An 11,251-nucleotide genomic window follows, 5' to 3' on the forward strand; every position below is an offset into this window, starting at 1 on the left:
TTTTAAAATTCATAACTCCAAATGAAGTGCCTAACATAGTAGACTAGACAGTCTCAAACTAGTGTCCTTAGAAGTTATCTGGGATGATTATTAAAATACAAATTCCTAGATTCCATCCCCAAACTTCTATTGTAGTAGGTCAGTGAACCACATTTTGAGGAACACTAAAATAGACCTTCAATGTTTGAATCAAATATGCATAAGGTATTAATATAAGGTAATAAAGGTAGGTATCAATAATATTTACACATTTTTCCAAGATACTTCCAAACAGTTTTAATTTTATACTTTAACTTGTAATCATGTAACTTATGATTTCTAACCATGAGGAAACGTCTAAAACCATTTCAGAAACAACTATTTATAGTTATACGAACTACAATGTGATAATTAGTATTTATGAAAAACCCTGTGTACCTGACAGGTTGCTATATAAGTGAAAAATAAACCCTTGCACTTCCTAATAATTAGACTCATTACTGAGTAAAATTAGCTGATATTCTCAAAATGAGATTTTTATTAGAAAAGATAAGTTTGTATTAAAATTTTGCACACCAGTCAAGTTCCATCATCCACTGCAAAGTAAACTTTCATACCCACTCAGACCAAAGTCAAGAACATTCCTTCTCCCCTTCAATTTTCTAACTACACACTATTTTCATAGTATTAACACCAGCTAGAATTCATATTATATAGGGTGCTGAGAACTCTTGAGGCTCATGCTTCAAGCTTTTGATTTGCCAGGGGGAAAAGTTAACATTTAGATTTATCCTGGTATCTGAGATGTAAAGAACTTTACAAACAACTCTAAAGGAACATAAAGCAGATAAAGGGACACCATGTTATAGTTTAATGGGCCATCTGATTACCTTATCATTTTCACTGAAAACTGGCCATGGCAGCTGACCAATGGTATAGGGTACCTGCCTCCTGAATGGAACTGTGGAACATAGAGTGGCACTTAGGGCATATACTGCAAGGCAAATGGCTAGACTAAAAGTTTACATACTCTTAGGAAATGAGATAAAAACGTCCACACTTCGGGTGGAAATTGTTTGCAGGATTCTGAATAGAAATTTGACAAATTCAAAAATGACATATACCGATTCATTACAGCCTACCATTTTAGGCAAAGTCCTTTGGTATTACTGGGATCAGATGCTTTTAGGATATCTTGGAGAAATTCTGTTGTTTTATTTGGAGTTAATTCTTTATGGCTGTACAAAAGAAAGTTTACACCACACAAAGCACTAACAAAAAACTCTTTCTAATGATGTGTCTCTCCCATGCAGTATAGTGCTTACGGTTACTGGGAAATATTGACAGGTTTAGCATTCATTATTTCAATTATTTTTGGGCAAACCTAAATTGATAGTATTACATGAAGTAATTTATAAATTTGAAATGTGAGTAAATGGAGATGGGGGAATGAAATGATGAGTGGGCCTAGCTGACCACTTAGCATTTGAATCTCAACACAGCTTCTATGAATGTAATAAACTCTCATTAAGTGATAAAACTTTGCTTCCTTGTGAAAAATGGATCTAAAAAGAAAGCCAACTACTAGTACTAGTAATGAAAGACATCCAAGTAAGTGATGGTTCTTAATTATAAATGAAAGTTATATATAAACTGTAGAATGTAGTACCTAAGAACTATGATGTGAATAAACCTATTATATCTTCTTCACACTGGGTAAACTACCCAAGCTGAAGATTTCCTAGTAGGACAAAATTGAAAAATTGACTACTAACATCTAATAGAATAAATAAAATTATCTTTAGCATCTGAACTAAGAGCACATGTGTGCGTAAACACACACAGGACAAATTTTTCAGCATTCTTTGAACAATACGATGATTATACTACCACTAGAAAAAAAACAGTTGACTTATTTTCAAGCATGTTTCCCAGGGACTAGCAACAGGTTCTCTCAAATTAAGAGTAAAGACACCAGGCCATAAAGTGCCAACTCTTAGCACCAGAGAGACTTAAAACTTCAAAAAAGGTGAATGACATTACCAATTAGAGAATCTGCCAATCTACTTCTGTGGAATTGTATTATTTTTCTCAAATGGAAACAAATCCAGGTTTATGCCAAATAGATTGAAAAAGCTAATCTCTTTTTAAAATTTTTAAGAATTGCAATTTACAATCCTATATAAAATAAAATTGCTGGTTTATAATAAAATGCTCTAAGTTTCAGAGATATGAAAGAACAAAAATGAGCTGAAAACAGTTTATATAAATTGAGGTCCCAGAAATGAAAATTAAAAGTAGTCTCTTAGAGAAAGGAATGGTGAAACTCCGTGTATTTTAGTGAGTATTTTCACTAACATACCCAAAAACTGTTTCGTGGACAGCCACTTTTGACTGCGAATTCTAAACTGCCACTTGATACATTTAATCAACGTTAAATCAAGTCTGAGGCAAGACACTGAATGGACAATACTCGAATAGAGAGATAATAACTTCCTTCCTCGATAAACAATCTCCAGCCGTCATTCAGAAGTTGAATTATTTGATGGCTTGGGAAGCAGTGTCCATTGAGTTTTCCTTCCTGACCCGAAGAGACTCACTACTGATGGACAATAATTCTCGAAGTTCCTTATTTTCAAGCTGGAAAAAAAAAGTATATGTTCATTTCAGGTATTTTGACTGTCAAATTGTATCAGAACACGTTGTTTTGGGCCTGAAACAGAAAGCATATTATTTTAATTTTAAAAGTTTTAAGGAAACAAAAGAACTGAGAATTTCCTAAAATTCTACTTATTTATTCATTTAAAAAACATTTACTGAGTAATTTCCACATGCCACGTGTTAGGACTACACAGAAAAAAACAAGGTCCCTCTCCACTTGAGGAATTCACTGCTTGTCAAACTCTTTATGGTTCCCACAAGTTTTAGTATTGTTTCTTCTGTCTTTCAAATTCCTAATAATAATTTAACTCTGCTCAATCTTCTCTCCTAGATGTCCTACGGTTTTGGAGAAAGAAAGGAAAGGGGGAAAAGAATTACTGGGCACATAGCCAGGTATCACATGGGTGTCTTACATCTATAATCTCACACAATAGGTAGGGTAAGTACCATTGCTTACATCCATGTTCTCTTTGAGATGAGGACGCTGGCTCACAAAAGTCCAAAAACTTGTCCAAACTTAGACAACTGAGATGTGGTATTGCTGGGGTCTCAATCCAATGCCCATGTTTTTTCCACTTAAAATATTAAGTAAAATTTGTCCCACATTTCCTTAGGCTGTTTCCATAAGTGAGATAAATTAGGGATGGCATAGACAAGATCATTCTATCATTTTAACTAACTCCTAGTTCCTAATTGGGACCTTGCCACCCTTTGATTTCCAGTTAGGGCAGTTTGCACTCTTCATCCTTATTCTCTCTGCAGGAAATTCTGGGAAGCCATAGCATTTTCAGGTTTCACTGAGAGTTAGAGCCCATGGTCATTAAACCTTGTACCATATAAAGTGCTTCCCTCAATACTCTGTATCTCTCTCCTAGCATTTATATACCATTTCATACCAAAATACTACTAGTCTTATTCCTTTTGTTAGACTCTGAGCAGGTACCCTGTCTTTTCCTCTCTAGTATTTCTCAAAGGGCCCATGACAGCATCTTGTAATAAGGAACATTCAAATCATCTACTGCAGGGGTCCCCAACCCCTGGGCCTCTGATGGCTTCTGGTCCACGGCCTGTTAGGAATCGGGCTGCACAGCAGGAGGTGAGCGAGTGAAGCTTCATCTGCTGTTCCCTGCCGCTCCCCATCGCTCACATTACCGCCTGAACCATCCCCCCATCCCCACCCCCAGTCTGTGGAAAAATTGTCTTCTACAAAACTAGTCCCTGGTGCCAAAAAAGTTGGGGACTGCTGATCTATTGTAATGCTTTTCCTTAACAATTTTATGGGCACACTAACACCCCAGGCCTTTCTTTGTAAATTATTCCCATTTTAATCAAAATATTACATGAAAATAGCTTTTTAAAAAAATCAAGACTATCCAATAAAAATTAATTTTAAAAAATCAAGACTATAAGACTTATAAAATAGACTGCAGTCCCTTTACTTTGTTTCCCAAAGGCAACCACTTTTAATAGTTTTATCTATTTCTTTTGGTATTTACTTCCATAATTCTACATAATATGCCCAGTACTGCTATTTCCTGATCATCAAGTTTAGACATTACCTATTTGAGTTCTTTTTACAGCAGATGAGTCACCTTAGCTCACGTGTATTCTGTCCCTTCCACTCTCTCTACCCTCTCAATATGATATCTCAATTTCTAGCCAATACATAGTTGGCATTTTCATTGTTTGCTGCTGATTACATTTCCTTTCTTGAAAAGGGTATGGAGGATGTAGTTTAATTTTAAATCAGACCACAAAGGAAACATCAGTACCTAACAGTGATAATACAGTGATGGCATACCTTCCAGAGTCTGAAATCTCTGTAAAATATTGTGAACCTAAAATATCAACAATCTTACCTCTAATTGTGCTAGTTTTTCCTGAATCTTACAAAATTGATCATCATCCATTTGTACTGCTTTCCTCATCACTTCTCCCATTTCACAGATTCTGTCAATCTGACTCTCAATTTCCTGTGAGGATATTAAGAATAAAAAGGTGAAAAAGTCATCTTTTTATTGATATGAAGTTCATGAAAACATGTGCATTATGATGTTAAAAGTTCATTTAATCTGTGGTACAGAGGTTACAAAGGAGTTTCACTACAATCTAAGTCCTCAGCGGTAAAGCCATAATAAAGTTATCTTGTGATATTCACAGATAATTTGTTTTCAAAAGGTCAATTCTAGTCTAACCACCCATTGGATATTGGACATTATCTCTAAGTGGCTGTTTAACTTAAATTTTAATACTTTTATTGGCAGGAAGCTTACCATACTCCAAGGTATCTTATTCTATCATTGGACATATCTCTTAGCAAGTTTTTCATAAAAGCTAAACTCTTGTCTCCTTCAAGGATCAAGTTTTCTCCTCTGGACCACAGATTATTATCTTGTCCAGATGAAAGCCATTCACATATTTAAAATATCCCTGTGCCCTATGACTTTAGTTAACTGAAGTCATTAAAATGCTTTCAATGGGATCTAAGATGAAACTTATCTTCCATAAATTCCACTGCAGTAATAGTGAGGTGTCAATCTATTAATCTAGGATTAAATGATATAGTACCTGTGAATGTACAATGACAACTCTGAAGCACTCTACAAACTTAAGAACAATTACTCAGTCTCCCAAATTAAATCATAAGCAACCAAAGTATAGAAACTATGCCATGTCTTTTTTTTTTTTTTTAAACCATACTTCGCTCTCCTAACAACATAGTATGATGCTATGTAGTTCAGTTTAATAAAAGTTTACTGACCCCCTGCTATGTGCCAAGTACTATGTTAGGGATAAAAGATGAATTCATGCTCCTTACAACCAAGGAGCTTACAGACCAGTGAAATGTACAATAATAACCACCCAAGTATTTACTGAGCACCTTCAACACTAAGTGGCATTCTGTTTGGTGGAAGAACTAACTAAGCATTCATTAACATCTTGAAAAGAGATCTTGGTGAACGGGGGAGGAACTTTAGTCTTACTCAAATAAAAGGCCCTGAGCAGCCCTTTACCCCCTTCTTTCTATTCATATCTTTACAAAGCTATAGTAAAACCTACAGCAAATGTGATAAACATGAAAGGAAAACAAGCTTACTTTTCTTCAAAAGCAAACACACAATCTAAAACAATTTCAAGATTTCAATTCATTTAGAATTTATTCATCAAAGTTTCTTACTGCAGAGTGAGACTGGTGAGCTTTCAGGACTGGTTCAGCATCCACTGCTTTTTTAGCAACCATTAATTGTAACATCTGTTTCCGGTATTTGCTCATGATGAGTTCCAAAGCATCCTGGTGTTCCTCCAAGGAAACCCATAGCTCTATCAAAAAAATAAAATAACTTGGCAGTGATGTCTGAGAGATACATCCTAAAGCCAAACTCAAACAGTTGGAATTTTATGACACTTTATGTAACATTATGAATCCAAAGTTGTTAATTAGTGTTTAAGTCCACAGAACTCAACAGTTATGGTCTATGTGAAAAATATCTTTCTAGGCAGTGGCAGCATAATCTGGTAGAAACAACACGGGATGTGGCCTCAGAAGACATGAGTTTAAGTTCAGTTCTGTGAGTTACTAGATTACGACTCTTAGGCAAATCATTTAACCTCTCTGAGCCTATTTCTCATCTGCCTTGTAATAATAAAAACCTTGCTTGTCTACCTCAAAATGAAGATATGAGAATACAATGGCATGATACACGTGAAAGCCCTCTGTAAACTGATACACAAATAATTATTCATACTACTATCATTAATAATGTATTCATCAAGCCCAAGAATATACACGCGAGGATACGATTTACCTCTTCCACCTTGCACAAGGAACATAAAAAAACTTTCAATCTTAGCTTTAATGTTTATTTCAATTAATATTTAAATATTAAGTTTTAAGTCCTTGAGGATATTCTCTTGTTATGCAAGCCTCCACCTTGGGACACCTAATAAGCCATGCAATAATTCAACTGTACTAAGCACCTCTTCGATAAGCTGCCTTTAAATAAAAAATCAGAAGACCTTGAAAAGGGTAATGTAACAAACTTTACTGATACTGGGCGAGCACAGTCTAACTTTCCTGTTAAAAGTACTGACTTGGAAATACATACAGCATGTGCGCTTTTGTGACCAGTTTGTCAGTTTGGCAAGAACTTATGAAATAATACTGGATATGAAAAAATCATAACTACACAAAAAGGCCTGACCAACCTCTGTTTTCCTGCTGCAAGTCTCTAATCTGTGTATTCTCTTGGGACAGCAGAATGTGAGGTTTGTATTTGGACATGTCCTTTATATCGGATGCATCCTCTTGATACTGGACAAACAGAGACAGACTAATCGCGCAGTAAACAGAACAGCCGCAGATGCAACTTAATAGGCAGGAGGCAGAACTTCAGGTCAGCATCCTCAGCCCCGACCCCGCAGAAAGTTCTCACCACCGCCCTCTTGGACCAGGACAAAATTCCAGGCCGAATGCCCACTTTACCTCACCCTCCACCCCTCAAGTGCCCGGAACCCGAGGGCACGGACCCCTACCCTCTGCCTGACCTGGTCCGGAAGCGCTGTCCCCGCCTCCCGCATAGCGGCCACCCGCCGGTGCAGCGCCGCCGATTGATCCACTAGCGACTCGGCGGCCGCATCGTGCTCCCGCAGCCTCTCCAGTAGAGTCTTAGCGTCTGTCAGAATCTTCTCGATGGTGCAGCTCATAGCGGCCCCAGGACGACAGTCGCAGCACCGCTCACCTGTGCGATGGGTTCAGATCTCCCTGAGCCGGTCTCAGCTTTACAGACGTCACTTCCGGGTACGTTTAAAAGGCGCCTCGACGGTAGCCGCGATATGCGCTTGCGCAGTGGCAGCCTAGGCGGCTGGTGACCCGCTTCAACCCGCGGCTTTCTTGCAGTCTCGCCCAGGGCAGAGCCCCGGAGGCTTGCCCTTGCCACGCCCTTGGTTTCCTGTTTCCACAGCCTGGTGGTCAAGTTGTGTTAAGGCTGGGCTAGTCCGAATTTCTCCTTTCCCTACTGGTTTTGATTGATGTGGATTGTTATTGTAACCGTTTTAAAAAAAAAATTTTTTTTTAATGTTGGTAAAATACGCATAAAATGTATCATCTTAACCATTCAATAGTGCTAAGTACTTCAGGTTGTTGTGCAGTCATCGCTACCATTCATCTCCAAAACTCTTTTCATCTTGCAAAACTGAAACTCTGCACCCATTAGACTTTCCCTATTCTGCCTTCCTCCCAGCCCTTGGCAACCACTATTCTACCTTCTGTCTCTGTGAATTTGACTACTTTAGGTACCCCATACAAGTGGAATCATATAAATCATAATTGTCATTTTTGTGAATGGCTTATTTCACTTGGCATAATGTCCTCAAGTTTCATCCATGTACAGCAGAATTTCCTTCCTTCTTAAGGCTGAATAGTATTCATATATATATGTATATGTGTGTGTGTGTATATATATGTATATATATGTGTGTATATATATATATATATATATATACACACACACATATATATATATATATATATATATATATATATATATATATATATACACACACAACGTTCTGTTCATCCATTCCTCCACTGATGGACCCTTGGGTTGCTTCCACCTTTTGGCTGATGTGAATAATGCTGTTATGAACACATGTATAAATATATGTTTGAATCCCTCCTTTCAATTTTTTCGAGTGTATACCCAGAAGTGGAATTGCTGGGGCATGTGGTAATTCTATTTTTAAATTTTTGAGGAATGACCATACTGTTTTCCACAGTGGCTGTGCCATTTTACGTTTTCACCAACAGTGCACAAGGGCTCCAATTTCTTCACATCATTGTAGACACTTGTTATTTTCTGGGGCTTTTTTTAATAGCCATCTTTTAAAATTTATTTATTTATTTGTTTTTATTTTTGGCTGTGCTGGGTCTTTGTTCTGTGCGCGGGCTTTCTCTAGTTGCAGAGAGTGGTGCGCGGGCTTCTCATTGTCGTGGCTTCTCTTGTTGCAGAGCACGAGCTCTAGAGCGCAGGCTCAGTAGTTGTGGCACACGGGCTTAGTTGCTCCGCGGCATGTGGGAATCTTCCTGGGCCAGGGATCGAACACGTGTCCCCTGCATTGGCAGGCAGATTCCCACCCACTGCACCACCAGGGAAGCCCTTAATAGCCATCTTAATGCGTGTGAGATGGAGTCATTATTTTCTGCTTACCTATTTTTTTCTGTTTTAATTCGATTATTAATTGAAAATAAATTTAACCAGAACAGCAATGACTTGTGCTGTTATATTGGTTTATGAGTTTACCTTGTCAAGCTTGTGTGTCAAACTTTGTTCTTTTTCATTAATTACTTTAATACTGTAAATACTTTTGGAGAGTCTTGTTTCAGGCAATGTTTAGTGTCTGGGAATACAGCAGAGAATGACACAAGGTCTTGGCCCTAGTTTATATATATATTTTTAACATCTTTATTGGAGTATAATTGCTTTACAATGGTGTGTTAGTTTTTGCTGTATAACAAAGTGAATAGGGAGTTTACATTCTAATGGGAGAAAGAGTTCATACTCTTATAAGTAATTGAAGGTAATGACATGATTAGGAACATGGTGAAAGGGGCAAGAGTGTCACAGCAGTAGTGAGAGGTCAGAGAAGGGGGTGCGGGAGGAGAATTGGGCTTTTTACCTTTGTATTCCCAGCAGATTCTGGAAGAAAATCTGCCTACCACACCTCCTATAGATAATACTGCTGGCCCACCTATCCCACAATTGCAGAGTTTGCAAACAATGTTTTAATATATTCTTTTACTAAAACCACAATTCCAAGCAATTAGTGCTCTCCTCCACTTTCCCACACGACTTGAACCACAGTCCCACAGAACATTTACATTATGCAAAGGAGAGGTGCTAGGTATACACAACAGGCAGTGGCCCATAGGAGAGACAATCTAGTGGAATTCTCTAATTCTCTTTTTGTTACACTCATACAATCTGTTCCTACTGAAATCTGGAAGATGACATTTTAGGTCCATTAGAAAGCCACAAAAGTATGTAATCGACTCTATTGAATTCTACTTCTTATTATGCTATCCTGTGGAATTTTTTTCCTATTACCATTCTCTGCTGTGCCTCAGGAGGCCTAGATCCTGTCCTCCCCCCTTTTTCCTAACCTGGGAAGCCAAAGTTTACAGTAGAAGATATACTAGTTCTATGGTACCATAACCGTCTCTGACACCTGGTCTATGGAAAGAATTGCATCCAGATTTGCTATCAGTATTGACAACAATACTGATGTTAAGTGCTTACTCTGTGTCTGTCACTGTTCTAAGGACTTTATAGTAGTTAAGTTATTTAATCCTCACAATTACCATATAGGTTAGATTTCCTGCAAACAATGTCTTATGCATCAGAGAGCTTTAGTATTATCTATCTAGCTCAAACTTTTCTTTCCAGATATTGACCACTTTCCCTAAGTCAGCTTTTTTTTTAATTACTTCATCATTTATTTTTATTTTTTATTTATTTTTTAACATCTTTATTGGAGTATAATTGCTTTACAATGGTGTGTTAGTTTCTGCTTTATAACAAAGTCAATCAGTTATACATATACATATGTTCCCATATCTCTTCCCTCTTGCATCTCCCTCCCTCCCACCTTCCCTATCCCACCCCTCTAGGTGGTCACAAAGCACCGAGCTGATCTCCCTGTGCTATGCAGCTGCTTCCCACTAGCTATCTATTTTACATTTGGTAGTGTATATATGTCCATGACACTCTCTCACCCTGTCACATCTTACCCCTCCCCCTCCCCATATCCTCAAGTCCATTCTCTAGTAGGTCTGTGTCTTTATTCCCGTCTTGCCACTAGGTTCTTCATGACCTTTTTTTTTTTCCCCCCTTAGAGTCCATATATATGTGTTAGCATGCTGTATTTGTTTTTCTCTTTCTGACTTACTTCACTCTGTATGACAGACTCTAACTCCATCCCCCTCACTACAAATAACTCAATTTCATTTCTTTTTATGCCTGAGTAATATTCCATTGTATATATGTGCCACATCTTCTTTATCCATTCATCCGATGATGGACACTTAGGTTGCTTCCATGTCCTGCTATTGTAAATAGAGCTGCTATGAACATTTTGGTACATGACTCTTTTTGAATTATGGTTTTCTCAGGGTATATGCCCAGTAGTGGGATTGTTGGGTTGTATGGTAGTTCTATTTTTAGATTTTTAAGGACCCTCCAAACTGTTCTCCATAGTGGCTGTATCAACTTACATTCCCACCAACAGTGCAGGAGTGTTCCCTTTTCTCCACACCCTCTCCAGCATTTATTGTTTCTAGATTTTTTGATGATGGCCATTCTGACCAGTGTGAGATGATATCTCATTGTAGTTTTGATTTGCATTTCTCTAATGATTAATGATGTTGAGCATTCTTTCATGTGTCTGTTGGCAATCTGCATATCTTCTTTGGAGTAATGTCTATTTAGGTCTTCTGCCCGTTTTTGGATTGGGTTGTTCGTTTTTTTGTTATTGAGCTGCATGAGCTGCTTGTAAATCTTGGAAATTAATCCTTTGTCAGTTGCTTCATTTGCAAATATTTTCTCCCATTCTGAGG

The 11,251-nt window shown here is 37.7% G+C and overlaps 1 protein-coding gene across 1 annotated transcript; it reads right to left on the bottom strand.

The window, feature by feature from the left end:
* Positions 1–2,367: 2,367 nt before the first annotated feature.
* SIKE1 (suppressor of IKBKE 1) lies at positions 2,368–7,408 on the bottom strand. The gene is made up of 5 exons (XM_059928557.1): positions 7,186–7,408; positions 6,847–6,952; positions 5,819–5,961; positions 4,500–4,613; positions 2,368–2,619 (listed from the first exon to the last, which is right to left on the bottom strand). The coding sequence occupies exons 1-5, from the start codon at positions 7,342–7,344 to the stop codon at positions 2,518–2,520; spliced, it is 624 nt and encodes a 207-aa protein (XP_059784540.1). The 5' UTR covers positions 7,345–7,408; the 3' UTR covers positions 2,368–2,517.
* Between the last annotated feature and the right edge of the window lie 3,843 nt (positions 7,409–11,251).

Source organism: Balaenoptera ricei, chromosome 1 (genome assembly GCF_028023285.1).
Source record: "Balaenoptera ricei isolate mBalRic1 chromosome 1, mBalRic1.hap2, whole genome shotgun sequence".
NCBI classification, from domain to species: Eukaryota; Metazoa; Chordata; class Mammalia; order Artiodactyla; family Balaenopteridae; genus Balaenoptera; species Balaenoptera ricei.

Bases quoted from the DNA above. Each gene is read 5' to 3' on its own strand.
- SIKE1 (XM_059928557.1), bottom strand. From the start codon at position 7,344: ATGAGCTGCACCATCGAGAAGATTCTGACAGACGCTAAGACTCTACTG. The intron at 6,953-7,185 runs GTCAGGCAGAGG...CTGTTTGTCCAG, and splicing joins GGACAGCGCTTCCGGACCAG to TATCAAGAGGATGCATCCGA. The intron at 4,614-5,818 runs GTAAGAAACTTT...ATATCCTCACAG, and splicing joins CTCACCAGTCTCACTCTGCA to GAAATTGAGAGTCAGATTGA.